General features: G+C 34.1%; 3 protein-coding genes across 3 annotated transcripts in view; 1 reads left to right on the top strand and 2 right to left on the bottom strand.

Moving 5' to 3' along the window:
* Positions 1 to 537: 537 nt before the first annotated feature.
* Positions 538 to 4935, bottom strand: pdia2 (protein disulfide isomerase family A, member 2). Its single transcript, XM_042716896.1, has 11 exons — positions 4628 to 4935; positions 3677 to 3883; positions 3440 to 3573; positions 3128 to 3265; positions 2386 to 2502; positions 2080 to 2205; positions 1767 to 1964; positions 1557 to 1677; positions 1296 to 1477; positions 876 to 1019; positions 538 to 770 (listed from the first exon to the last, which is right to left on the bottom strand). The coding sequence occupies exons 1-11, from the start codon at positions 4866 to 4868 to the stop codon at positions 705 to 707; spliced, it is 1674 nt and encodes a 557-aa protein (XP_042572830.1). The 5' UTR covers positions 4869 to 4935; the 3' UTR covers positions 538 to 704.
* Positions 4936 to 6434: 1499 nt separating this feature from the next.
* On the bottom strand, positions 6435 to 8728 carry LOC122136072 (protein PERCC1). The gene is made up of 2 exons (XM_042717605.1): positions 8263 to 8728; positions 6435 to 7333 (listed from the first exon to the last, which is right to left on the bottom strand). The coding sequence occupies exons 1-2, from the start codon at positions 8337 to 8339 to the stop codon at positions 6568 to 6570; spliced, it is 843 nt and encodes a 280-aa protein (XP_042573539.1). The 5' UTR covers positions 8340 to 8728; the 3' UTR covers positions 6435 to 6567.
* Positions 8729 to 11651: 2923 nt separating this feature from the next.
* Positions 11652 to 14345, top strand: part of pgap6 (post-glycosylphosphatidylinositol attachment to proteins 6) — a 10654-nt gene continuing 7960 nt past the window's right edge. The window contains exons 1-4 of the mRNA XM_042716897.1: positions 11652 to 11844; positions 12076 to 12253; positions 13431 to 13641; positions 13878 to 14002. Coding sequence (XP_042572831.1) covers positions 11667 to 11844; positions 12076 to 12253; positions 13431 to 13641; positions 13878 to 14002 — 692 coding nt within the window. The 5' untranslated portion in view covers positions 11652 to 11666. The remainder of the gene's footprint in view (positions 11845 to 12075; positions 12254 to 13430; positions 13642 to 13877; positions 14003 to 14345) is intronic.

The following is a 14345-nucleotide window of genomic DNA, read 5'->3' on the forward strand; positions in this document are numbered from 1 at the left end:
TAAATGTGGCCAAAGGACTTTAATGAATGAATTCATCATCAGTTGTTTACTGTGTAAATAAAGGCCATGGCATCAACAAATCATAAGGATAAAACTTGCAAAAATGTCCATGTTACACTTCACTCCAAAATCAAAGTATAAAAAAGAAATGTAATGCAGTAGTGATATTGGTTATTATTAGATTCTTTGACAGTAATACATTTATTTTTTTGTTATATTACAGTAAAACCCGAAATAAATATACACTGTAATACAGTTATATTGTGTATGCTGTAAACACAGTAAAACACTACCATGAAGTAGATATACCTTATATTTATTTTTTTATTTTCTTGGCATAACATTAATGAAAATATGGACAAAAATGTGATTAACTGTAACGTAATGATCATAAAAATAGGCTTCATGTTCATGTTAGCCATGTTCTTGACAGTTTTCTGAGACTCTTTTGAAGCCAAATACTGATACTGATAGTGTCAAAATGATCTCACACCACAGATATAAATTAAAGACCAGGGCAATGAATAAAAACCTTAATGTGTTCAGTTGTTTTTATTCAATTTAGTAAGGTATGTAGTTTGAAATGGTCCAGTGTAAAAAAAAAAAGGCATTTACCTGACAAAACACAGTTTGGCTCATTGGCACATACAGTAAGTCTCACACTGATCTTATTCAACACAAATGAGTTTATTTATGCCTTGTTTTTAAAGCTCATCCTTGCTAGTTCCATTGGTAGATTTTGGTGACTCTTCTGTTGGTTCATCTGACACCTGAAAAGCAAAAAGAAACTCACCAACTATATTATTCAAATTAAAAAAGTTTTTGCCTCTGATAGCAGGCTAAATAATCAAGCAATCTGTTGGCTTTTTACTGACCTCGTCTTCATCATCATCATCATCATCATCTTCGTCATCTTTGTCCTCCTCATCATCTTTACTCTCTTCTTCTGGTATCACTCCTCCATTATCCAGAAACTTTGAGAAAGTCTCCAAATCTCTGTTTCCATTATAATCAACAATCTGTTTTCACAAAGTATTGTTATATATATATATACAGTATACATCACTGTATGCAAGTTTACAAGTGGATAAAGTTGGACATTCTTATCAAACTTTTTATTACGACCTTTGAAGTAATAAAATAAAAAAATTCAGCTCTTAAGATGTGCTATTTCTTTTATTTACAGCAACTTTGAAAATGTAAAAATAATTTTGAATAACCAAAGAAATAAACAACATACTATTTAATATCCTTTTACAATATAAGAGAATTTAAGAGTGTATGTTGTTGCAAACCTTCTTTTCAGCCCCAGCTGGAAAGTATTTAATGGTGGGAAATCCCTGTATAGTGACATCTTCCGCATCATTTTCTGTAGCGTCCATTTTCGCGATGATTATATTCTCATGGTCTTTGTACTTCTCTCCCAACTCATCCCATATAGGAGCCAGTTGCTGACAGTGACCACACCATGGAGCATCTGAAAGGAAGAACAAAATATGTTAAAGCCACTATTTAATACTTTTATTTGAACTTGAAAATATAAAGTGCTAACTTACAAAACTCCACAAAGACGTTCTTAGTCTCATCAAAAGCCACTTCGTTGAAGTTCTTCCCTACAAGGACTTTAACTGGATTCTTGTCCCAATCCTCTGGAATTTCTTGAGTCTTCAAAAAGGGCTAGATTGAAGTGCGATATTTAAATATATTACATTTACAGCTACACATATGTTGCAAATGAAGATGATTGGTTACAGAAACCCACCGACCTTCATGGTACCATCCAGAACACCCTGGCAAAATGTTCTCAGTGCGTCTTTGTTGATGGTTGATCCTTCCATTGCATATGTCAAAACTTTGTCAATGTTGATTAGGCGAATAATAGGAGCATCATTTGCAGAGATGCTGAAATACTTCAGCACATGATCCGATTTGTCAGACGTGACATCTAATGTGATGAAAAGCACCTGTGCACATACACACAGACTGTGAGCAGGACAAGACTGGAAACAGCTCTCTATCCCAATATGAGTTGATTTAACTTATTTAATTATAATTTAGCTATTAAGTTAAAACACTTACTTTTTCCTTAAACTCACTGGCAACATCTCTGAAATCTTCTAGCAATGCATTTTGGGATTCCACAGTTGTGTTAATGAATAGAATCATGTGATTACGGACCTTAGACCTAAATATTTGGTCAGCATTCTGCAGAAAGATAATATAAATAAAGAATATATGAAATTAAAAAGATGTTACTCACCAAATATCGTGATTAATTTCATTAGCATACATTTTATTTTATTCAGAATTTAATTTTTTAAGACAATTTTTAATTATTTTAACACTTGGTTTCATTGGTTAGTGAAGTTAATTTAAAAGTGTTACCTCTTCATTAAATGGAATGACAAGTTTCATGCTGTTGGCATGGATGAATGAAATCATCTCTCCTTTGTCTAGCTTGCTGTCCTCAGAGAGTGGCATGTCTGCCCGCTTTTCATCAAACTGGAATGTATACAAAGAGAAGAATCTTTGGGTTTCTAATAGGAAAAAATTGTAGAGTGAACTACGGATTATTTTTTATTTACATTTTTAAATAAAATGTAGGGATTTTTGGGGCGTGAACAATTTGTTTTAAATGAAACTTCAAAGTGAATGAATATTCCATTTCAGGCACACACTAGATATTTTGTTTATGTGTATGGCTTTCACTGTCCTCAAAGACTGACGATAGCATAAACTAATAGCTGTCAAGTGTGGGAGAGGACACACATTTTATTGGTTGACAGAACTGACTGAATACATCCCGTTTGCTGAGCGAGTCATTATATCACTGAACTAGACCGTAGGTGTTGTCCTCAATTCATCATGTAGATCTATCTTGTTTACATTAAGAAGAGAAAGGGGAATGTGGAAAATGAGCATAAACATTTAAAACGAGGTAAGGATGTTATTGATTAAAAAACAAAATCTTCCTGAAGTCTATTTCAAGTAGCCTAATAACTTAAATTTTAACAAAGAACAGTAAGACTACTTTCAGTCACAAGTCAGTTGAATGAATGATTTAGTGACTCACTATTTGCATCTAAATATATTAGATGTAAAACAGTGCTAGGGGTACTGGAATTACCTTCTTGAAAAGCACCAATGAGTCACTTTTTACATCATACTTCTTGAAGAGCTCTGGGTTGCTTGTGATGCCGAAGTCAAAGTCCACTGCTATCAAAGTAACATCATAAAATGTCTTTGCCTTATCTCCTTCCAAATCCTGGGACATAGAGAACAAATTTAAATAAATAAAAATAATAACTTTTCAATTACAGTATAAATCTTTTGTTATTAATAGAGAGAGCAATGATATGCTTTACTAGAACTCTTGGGCTATAAGGCAATGTCATATCTTAAAAAGTCAGTTACTTTATGCAAATAATGGGTAATTTACCTGGAAGAATCCAACCACAACCACATCATGTGCATCCAGTAGAACTTCTGCACTCTTCACATCATTGAGAACAGTAGCGCTGGGCCCTGTGTGCCTCTCCAGCCACCTCGTGATTCCTTTTACCGTTCGCTTTCCTGTTCAAATCACAGAATAATGCTTATGAGCTTGTGTTTATAGAACACACTGTATCAAAATAACATCATGCATGCAAATGCACCGAATAAATAAATGCATTACCAGAAAAATCAGTGGCATTTTGCCTATTGCCATCTTTGAAGAATTTAAGAGTGGGAAAACTGCCCACGTGGAACTCTGTGGCAAGGTCTTTCTCTTCGTTGGCGTCTACTTTGGCCAGTCGAACTTCAGATGACCCATTTTTCAGTAATCCAGCCACTTCTGCATAAATGGGCTCCAAATTGCGACAGTGACCACACCATGGAGCATCTTTTTATGTTTTAAAAGACAAGAACAAGTTTCATACCAGCATGTTGTCACAAAGGCTAGATTTCAGTAACTACAAGGTTTTGAGTCACATATAGTTTTAGGAATTGTTCAAATGCTTTGGAACTTTCTATTCAACAGATCCTGAAAAACACTGATAGTAAAAAGAAATGTTCAGCATATTATTCTACTGATCACGTGGCACTAAAGAGTGCAGTAGCTATCCCATGAATGAATTATATATATATTTTTTTTAAATATTAAAACATAAAACAGCTATTTATAATAATTTTTCATACAAAAACCTTTGTGATCCCTAACTTCACTCTGAAATTGTTTAAGAAATATTACAAGAGTATTCACTATATTTTAGTTCAGAATTAAATGCCAGTAAAGTTTCAAAATGCATCTGCATCAATGTTGACATTAATAATATCAGTATTTTTTCACCATTGTTCTAAAATTTTACTGCAATGACAATAGCATTATACACAACTGTATCATTTGCATAACTGTCCCTCCTTACAAGCGTGGGAGAAATAACAGGTGTGCTACTAATGGATGATGTGTCCAACAAACGCTAGTAATCTTTGAACGTGTGCTGCTTTTGATAGGATAGTTTAAATGCGTGCAGCTGAATATAAAACATTCTAAATTATTGCAGTAAAGAGATACTGTAGTGTAGTGTTTTCTTGCATTATTAAGACAAAGATCAGAATGACCATTTGAAAGTCATAGAGTACTTACAAAATTCCACAAGCAGGTATTTGTTCTCACTAAGAGCTCTATCAAAGTTGACGCTATGAAGGACCAAAACGTCTTTCTCTTCTGTAATTTCTTCTGTCTTCTCTGGTTTCTCTGGTTCTGTGTCTTCTTCAGAGCTGTCCTCTACTTTTTCCTCTACTTTGTCCTCAGCTGATTCCTCCTCTGCCCTCACACACAGGCTGCAGAGCAAGAGGGTGAAACCCAGGATGTGTAGAAGCCTCATGATCGATCAGTTCAGGGGCCTACAGAGGAAGTGACCGAGCTGAAATGAGCTGTAACATGCTGTGGTGTGGTCTTGTGGTGCTGATAAGAGAGCACTGACGCTGACCAATCATTGAAAAGCCTGCGTGGTGCAAATCTACTGGTCTTACTTTCCCCTTCACATGAGGTCTGAAAGTGAGCCGTTGGAGAGTGGAAAATTAACATCAGATTACAAGCAAATATAATAACGTAGGAAATTCACATCACTTAGTATCCTGAGAATATACTGTGGCTTCATTGCATGCTTCCAGTTATCTATAGAATAGTGTCCAGTAGATATCACTGAAAAAACAAGTAGTGTTGTGGGTGTGCACGTGTGTGTGTGAATTAGCCATGACCAAACCACATGTCCATATCTGGCCTTTCTGCCCATGTGCCACTAGTGAGTTCACCCTGCTCAGACACGTAAGCATTCAGAGGACCGAAATGAAGATCTGCACACATGCACTATTTAAACAAGTTATGAAATTATAGAGAGGGACATGCACTCATTTTCCCACACACTCACTACATAGACAGAAGTGGGATTCTGTGCTACCAAAACTTGTATGTCCTGTACCTGTGAATTATTCAGTGTAACGGTGGTTATGTGGACAAATATAGACATCTAGTTCAGTAAATTTTGTGCATGTAGTATGACAAGGCAGATTCAGATCATTATTACCAGGAAATGTGTTGAAACCAGTTTACCAAGTACTTCTCATTCTGTTTTCTGTCATTGTTCTATGGTTTCAAAGTCTATAATGAACATAAATGTAAGTGTTATTCCACTTCTTTCTGGAATACTTGATTCTGTATAAAGCAGTGTTATTTTAAGTATCATTGACATACTATTATAGTTTTTGTTAATATTTATATTTTTTTTATATTTTCTGATTTCACAAGATTTTTTCTTAGTTAAAGTTACAGAATTTTCTGTGCATTTTTGTGATTTTTATTTATATTTTTTTTTATAATGTCTATATAGTTTTTATTACTTTTTATTTATTAGTTCATTATTTTACTACTTATATAATATAATATATATATATATATTGTTTTACAGTTATTTTGTTTTTAATAAATGTGTTTTTCCCTTCATGATTTTTGATTTAGTTGACGATAATAACCCTAAGTGAAGGTAGGCAATTTCATTCATTGGAAGTTTCTTTGGTTTCACATATGGTCACATTGGGGTTCAGTTGTTGCAATTTATTTTGTGACCTAACTATACATCATTTTTTACTTATTTCTGCCTTGTAATTGGTCATCTCTGTGTGAGGAGTTAGAAGCATTATTGATTGCAAACAGAGTGTTTAAATATAGCACTTAGTTGCATACATTTTTTAGCAAAATAATTCTGTCTGTTTATTCATGAAAACCACTTGAGAGTAAGAATGATCAAGAAAATGTTGTAGAAGTAGTATTTTAAATTGAAAAACTGAATACTGAATGCAATGACAAAAAAAAAAAAAAAAAAAAAAAAAAAAAAAAAAAAAAGTTAATTAATAAAATAACATAAAAATATTAAAATTAAAACAAATGAAAACAGAACATGATGAAATGCACTTTTGTCTTGTGCAGATATTTTACTGAAAAACAAGACAGACATTAAGAACAAGAAGAAAATCAGAACAAATTAACAACATGATATTTTGCAGTGTAGAAGACAGACTGATTAATTATGAAAGTGGATAGTCACAGTTGAATTCATTGGGATTTTCTCTGTCCATGGCCCAGTGAGCAAGTAAATCACTGAAGTCTGGTGTGCTTGAGCTACTGAGAGTCCCTGAAATACTGGAGCTGGTCATGGTGCAAACGCTCGTGTTACTGAACATACTCAATGACGTGTTGATGTTACTGGAGCCCTCTGATGTGTTAATTATACTGAGCGAGTTCTCTTGTGTGTTTGCATCACCCAACACATCAAGCTGATGTGCAAAAGGCTCCGTCCAGAAGCTGATTGGCAGGCGACGTTGGTTCATGGGTAAACTCCGTCCTTTCCTTTGAGCGTCTTGAAAGAGCTCGGCAAGGGGCCCGAGCAACTCAGGCTCCTCCACATGCCCTGATGATGCTACTTTGATGAAGTCAGCGTAGTACCGCTGACGGCCCCCAACTTTTGGACACGACCTCTCTGCATAGATGTCACAGGCATCAGGGTCCTGGCTTCGGCCGAAGTAGCGCTGGACATCGCTGCTGATGAGTTCAGCAAACCGAAGGAGCTGATTGGTCATCTCAGCATTATTGGGGGATGAATCAAAACTCCATGGATCTTCCTCTTGAGACTCACTGGCTACTGCATCCTCGTCCTCCTCCAAACTGTCCTCTCTCAGCTCCTCTTCATATTCTTCTTCAGTCTCCTCCTCATCCTCAGCCGGAAAGAAGCAGGGAGGGAAGGGTTTCGCCAAACCCAGGTTACTCAGCGTCTTGATAACACTTGCTGCCATCCTACCAAGAAAATTATATATATATATACACCAGATTGGGGACAGTTATCAAGAAGAAAAGGGCTATATCTGGGTAATACTATGGTTGATACAGAAATGTTATTGTTTTCTCATAACAAGAGTATTTTTTAGTTTAATAAATGTATATTAAACACACACACACACATATACCTGTATACAGGGGTGCCGTGAGGGTATGGGGGGGGGGGGGGGGTATGGGTTGGGTTAGGAAGATTCTAAGGGCCCGGCGATGGAGGGGGGCCCCCAAGGGGGAACTGCGATTTCTACCGAGGGGGACCATACCATGTTTTTATTTTTTAATGTATTATTAGAATTACATTTTCTGTAAAAAAAAAATTGCAGCTTTACAATTAATAAATTGTGTAAGATCACCGATATAAATATGACAAAGAAAGAGTGAAGGAAAGATACACATTTAACATTTTAATTACTTCAATTATTATTTTAATTTGAATTATTGTTGTTGTTGTTTTCTATAAAAATGTTTTGTAAAATAACATTTTTATTACTTTTAAAAGATTATAAATGTGACAACTTACCACATTTTTTTATATACTGTAGCTAACAGAAAAATAAGAAAGAAATATTTTTTTATTATTATTTTTATTTTAATCTGTTGATTGTAGAAAGAAAAATGTTATAACTTGTGTAAGATTAAAATGTGACAACTTTTTTATATAGCTAAAAAATAAAAATAAAAATAAAGAAAGAAAGAAAGAAAGAAAGAAAAAGAAAGGAAGAAAGAAAGAAAGAAAGAAAGAAAGAAAGAAAGAAAGAAAAAGAAAACAGAAAGAAAGAAAGAAAGAAAGAAAGAAAGAAAGAAAGAAAGAAAGAAAGAAAGAAAGAAAGAAAGAAAAATAATTTAGTATTAGCTACTTTAGAAAATGTTAAAATGTGAGTTTCTCTCACCGTGTAATGCTCGATGGATGTCGCTCGTGAAGTCGTGCTGTCCGTTTCGCGTTATGGATAATTAGCGGTTTGCTCATTTATACCCATCGCTCGTGGGGAGTCTGTTTTCTGAGCAAATATTTAGGCGCGCGTCTGTAATGGTGTTCTGCTCAAACAGAGCGTGAGTTTGTCTGGGCTCCCAGCAACGGGAGAGACGAACGGAAACTGGTCCGCGCGGCGGCCGCTTCGTTTGCCGGGGGACACTCAAGTGTCCGTTCACCTCAGCGCGTCTGACTCACAGCTGTTATCGTGCTGTTGGCCACTTAAGGATGAACCTAAAAAGGCGTGAAATCGCATCTTACGCCGTTTTGACTTTTGAATGAGCCCCTTTATAAAACCCCATTAAAAAGACAAGCAAGACAAATGACGCGCATTAGGGTCCTTTGATCTGTCTGAGGTGCGTTTGACCTTATGTGTAACGTTTATATAGGCCACAGCAAATAAAAAGTTTATTAATTAAGTGCACAACACGCAACTGTAGCTGAAGTGTTGTTTCTGCAAACTACAAAGAAAGAAAAGAGACTGAATCATAAAAAAAGCAAGGTGTAAATTAAATTTAAAATCTGGGACATGGGGCTCGTTGTCACACAGTGTATCTCATTGTCACAAAGGCTAGCCTATATCAAAGTTATAGGCTACATTAGACAAATGTGTGCTCTCACTAGCAGTTTTTTAATGTATTTCAAAACAAGTTTAATTAATATTCGTTATCTGACAAAATTTCTAAATAAACCTACACTGGAAACTAACCCTGGTCTTAAATGGGAATTATAACAAACTACAAAATTTTTAAACTAGAAAAATAAATAAAACAACATAAAAATATAATTTAAATGTAGTTACTAGTCCTAAATTATAAAGTATTAAAAAAAATAAAATAAATAAGGTCCTAAAAAAACACTTCATTCAAGGTTTTTCTTTTATTTATTTTTTTTACATGTTGTGTGATATAAATAAGTACATAAAAGTGCATTTATAAATTGAGTGTAAAATGTCAGACTTTCCAAAAATAAATATGCCACATTCAAAATGCTTTGTACAGTTCCAGGTAAACAGTCTAAGAGGTGGCAGGAGAATATAGTAGATGCAGCTTAACATGTATGTGTGTGTAACATTGATTGAAGACCAGAAGAAAAGCAAGAAAGTGTGTGTGTGTGTGTGTGTGTGTGTGTACTCAGCATGAGTGAATATGAGCTGGATTCAGGGCAATAGAAGAGCTAATGACCAGCAGTGGAGAGCACAGCATCTGGACTAACATATGTTAGAGAACAAGAACACTTAACTGCAGCTTCAGGTTGGTCAGACAGCATGTAATGGCTAAACCATCCATCAGCCACAGGTGGACATTACACATGATTACAAGATTTAGAACTGTCCTTCTGTTTTTTACTAAAAAATAAAGTGCTACATTATGGTATATATATATATATATATATATATATATATATATATATATATATATATATATATATATATATATATATATATATATATATATATATGGAAAACTGTGTTCATTTAGAACACTAAATGTATGCACAAAAACACTTACACTTACAGTGCAGTCAGGCTATACATTGTATTTATTTATTTTTTTTTTTTTTTACCAGCATGTGTGTTCCCTGGGAATTGAACCCACAACCTTTTGCGCTGCTAACACAATGCTCTACCACTGAGCACAAGACAACTACTGAGACATGTTCTTTTTCACTTATAATTGTAGTTATATCCTAAAAAATTAGATCCACAAGGGTTGTTAATCATAATCATGCAAAGAAAGTTTGCCCGAAGGGGAATTTAGTATGATCTGACAATTATTCAACAATAAAAACAAGATGATGGATTTTATGAAAAGTTTGTGTATGAGGGTTTTTTATTGATTTATAAAAAGGGAAATTATATATATATATATATATATATATATATATATATATATATATATATATATATATATATATATACAGAGAGAGAGAGAGAAAATTGGTGTACAAGGTTTTATTGTATAAAAAGGGATAATACATACTGTACATACATGCATTGCATTTTCGAAAATGTTATATATATGTACAATGGTAATCTAATTAAGGTTTTTTTTTTTTTTTTGTCTTTCAAGATAACAGTATGAGGTCTTGACCAGCAGATAGCACTGTTGCTGTTTTCCATAAATCTGGAGGATGATAGTCACAGTAATAATAATAATAATAATAATAATAATAATAATAATAATAATAATAATAATAATAATAATAACAACAACAACAACAACAAACGAACCAGCAGTTGCTGCATATGGCTGAAATCTTAAATATCTTGACTCATTTATCAATATTTTTGATTTGTTTTATTGTTTTTTATGGGGAGACACTGCAGGCAAAAACATTGTTTTTTCATGCACCTGTCAGTTTTGAGATTTTAGTCTTTTTGGCTTTTCATAAAGTGTTTCTTTTATAGCACTTTATCTATTGTGTAAATACATTTCAATTACAATACATATTTTTAAAGGCCTTTTTCTCAAAATGAGTTTTTTTCTCCAATACTCAGCCATAAATCTCCACTTCAGTAGCACTTACACACACCAAACTTTAAATTTTTATTCCTGTCTATATTCTGAAGTTTTTTACAGAGGGATTTGTTCATATATATATTTTCCTTGATTATATACAACATTTTATTCCCCCCCAAATTGTGAAAATATTTTGTTTTCTGGCTGTTCAAAGTATTTTCTGAATTATGGAGTGACAAAAAGAGATACCCAGAATTCCCTCTGTAAAAACTTTTGATTCTAATATGTCAAAAAAATTAAACAAGAATTTTGAAACTGACTTCATCCAGTTTCAGATTTTTGTACTAGAAATTTATGCAAATTAGCCCATATTTCATTAAATAATACATTATTTGCATATTTAAACATAACATTTTAGAAAACTTGTAATACAAAAAAAATGTTTGTAATTATCAGTGTAATAATCAATCAACTGGGTAAGTAAGGTGATAACTATTACCGTAGTTATTTTTTTTACCCTATTCACCTGCAGTTTCTCGCCTTAAATTCCAAACACTTTTGAATGATCAAAAAGTAAATAAATAAAATAGTAAGTAAATACAATTGAAATCTTTTGTGTGTGTGTGTGAATTGAATCCCACTATGGCTAAGGCCTGGCTCATGAATATTAATCAGGTCCCGATGACGTTGCTTGGCAACCATTCTGAATGCTTCTGCTGCGCAGACTTACCTTATGAATATTACGGCCTTAGGAATTAATGAATATTAATTAGCAGGAACTACCACCCGATTGGCCCTTTGCAAGAACGACACGAACCTTAAGTAGTATTTATGAGCAGCGAAGAAGATATTATGCATACGTATGAGGCCGACGTCCAGTATTTCAGTTCTGAATCAGGAAGTAACGTGTTACAACTTAAGTCCTCAGACATCTGAAGAACACTACAATGGGCTGACTGACGATAATATAGACTACATTATGGAGAAATATTTTGCACCGTGCCTTCTACTGTATGTTATCGCTGGCTGTTTTGCTGACGGTGAGTTTTTGGGAGCGCTTAAGTCCTTAAGATATCATAGATATACGTTATTTGCGGTATTTAACCGCCGTTTTATCAGTTTTTATTTATCAGTTTTAGTCGTTTAGGTAATCTAGTATGTTTATGCATAAATAAGTCTTTACATAAACATGTTTGAAACGAATAAAAGGTTCTCGCTTATTGTGATTGTTTACGTCTGACGCCATCGTGACGTCATGCTCTGCCCCCCAGATCTGACTTACTTGAACGGGTTCTACTCTAAAACGCCCCAGAGACTGTCCAAATACAGCTGGTTCGGCAATGTTCGGCTCCATCACTTCAGAGTACCGGAAGATGCGGTGCTCCTGCGGTGGCTGCTCACCGTCTCACGGGGATCCGGACTGAACTGTGAAAACCAAAACATCACTGTGTATGTATGGTGAAATTATGACAGTAAACAGGCACGTTTGAATAATCAATGAATTCGAAGTGCTTTCAATATTGGAATAATCTTTTGAAAGCTTTACCACGAGAGCAATGTTTCCCTCCAAAAATCATGCTTCTAGGTAAAAGTTTGAGTAAATTTAATGGAGAGTTTGCTATTATGTGACACTGTGATGAAATGAAATGTGATAAAATCCTGAAAACCTCTCTGAAGGAGATTTACATGGTTTTATAGTTGTAATAATAGCTGTAGTTGCTATGGTATTGTGGCAGAAATTATGTTACTGTGGTTACCCATTTGAAAACATGTTCAATATCAAGTGTGGGTTTTAATGTTTCTGTTGGTTTATAAATATTTCAAGTTAATATGAAATGAAAATGTACCCTTTCTATTTTCTAAATGCATGTTATAAATCTTATTGTGAAGAATGCATGTTTCTTTCTCTCTTATTTTAATGTTTTGAACCTTATAATATTCAATCAAAATATTACAACTGGTCTTTGGGTTCAGACCGGTGATGTATGCAGGACTTGCTTACATCTGTGTCCACTTTTGTGTGCAATATCCACATCTCAAAATCCAAACAGACAGATACATAGAACCAAGTCCTCACTCTACTTTTTTTTCTGATTTTGATTTATGTCACAATACGGAAGAAAACATCTGTTTGTACTTCCATTTCAGTATGTGTTGATGCATCTAAGAATTATCTCCTCGGAGGTCTTTCTTAGAGATCGCTTCTTGGAGACTGTATACAGAAGACAAATTCTCATGAGAACTCTTGAACTAAGAAGCCCAAGATTATTGTATACAGCATCAATACCAGGAGACCTGCTTGAAAATGCTTGGAAACATGCAAACTATTAAAGAGCACATACAGATGTCAAATCATTTCATTTATATACTAATGTACTCCTAAAAGATAACAAAATAAACTTTTAGCAGCTAAAATGCACCAACAAATTGAGGAAAATAGTTTATCAAACCATTTCATGGGGTCTTTAACCCTAAGTTGCACCAGAGACTCTTGCTGAAAGAAGAACTGTACACTATAATAGTTGGTTATAAAAGTATTCAAAAGCAACTAAATGACAAAGTAGTAATATGTTTTCTAATTATGTCGCTTAACATTGACTTTTGTCCATCTAATGCACATCAACAGGCACTTTAGGGCAGGAGCGCCCCCAGTCATCAACCCTATAGAAACAGCCTTTCCAAACTCCACTTCTGTGTCTCTTGCTCACAATTTGACGCTGACCATTCCCAGTGGACACAGCAGCAATGTGACACTGTTCAATGTGACCCATCCCAAACCTGGAGACTGGTTCCTTGCTGCTCACCTGCCCAAGGATGAAGGGAAGATAGAGCAGCAGGTGTGTGTGTGCGTGTGTGTGTGTGTGTGTGTGTATGTATGTATATATATATGTGTGTATATATATATATATATATATATATATATGGAAGTATTACCTATATGAATGTGACAACTTTCTAAATCAATACATTAGCTTGTATTTAGTTAAAAATGCCAAAAAACAAAAAAGTAATATTGTGAAATATTATTACAATTTAAAATAACTAATTTTCTGTTTGTTGCTTTCTGTTTTAGGGACTGCCGTCTTGCTCATACCTATTTCAGGCACAGATGTTTTTAAGGAGAGCTGCTGACCTGCCAATCCTGCAGCACAACATTCCACTCTATCAAACACTAACTACAACTCCAGCTCTGTTTAAGTATGATCTATGTTCATGTGTTTATATTAAATAGAATATGTTGTTTGTTGTTATATAAACCACCAGTTGAAAGTTTTTGAACTGTAAGATTTTATGTTTTTTAAAGAATTCTCTTCTGCTCACCAAGCCTGCATTTATTTGATTGATAATATAGAAATTAATACTTTTATTTAGCAATGATGCTTTAAATTGATGATAAAGACATTTATAATGTTACAAAAGATTTCTATGTCAGATAAATGCTGTTCTTCTGAACTTTCTGTTCATCAAAGTAACCTGAAAAAAATCTACTCATCTATTTTCAACAATAATAATAACAAATGTTTTTTGAGCAGCAAATCAG

Source organism: Cyprinus carpio, chromosome B1 (genome assembly GCF_018340385.1).
Source record: "Cyprinus carpio isolate SPL01 chromosome B1, ASM1834038v1, whole genome shotgun sequence".
Classification (NCBI taxonomy): Eukaryota; Metazoa; Chordata; class Actinopteri; order Cypriniformes; family Cyprinidae; genus Cyprinus; species Cyprinus carpio.

Bases quoted from the DNA above. Each gene is read 5' to 3' on its own strand.
- pdia2 (XM_042716896.1), bottom strand. From the start codon at position 4,868: ATGAGGCTTCTACACATCCTGGGTTTCACCCTCTTGCTCTGCAGCCTG. The intron at 3,884-4,627 runs GTAAGTACTCTA...AAACATAAAAAG, and splicing joins ATACCTGCTTGTGGAATTTT to ATGCTCCATGGTGTGGTCAC. The intron at 3,574-3,676 runs GTAATGCATTTA...TGATTTGAACAG, and splicing joins AAATGCCACTGATTTTTCTG to GAAAGCGAACGGTAAAAGGA.
- LOC122136072 (XM_042717605.1), bottom strand. From the start codon at position 8,339: ATGAGCAAACCGCTAATTATCCATAACGCGAAACGGACAGCACGACTT. The intron at 7,334-8,262 runs GTGAGAGAAACT...TTTTCTTGGTAG, and splicing joins CATCCATCGAGCATTACACG to GATGGCAGCAAGTGTTATCA.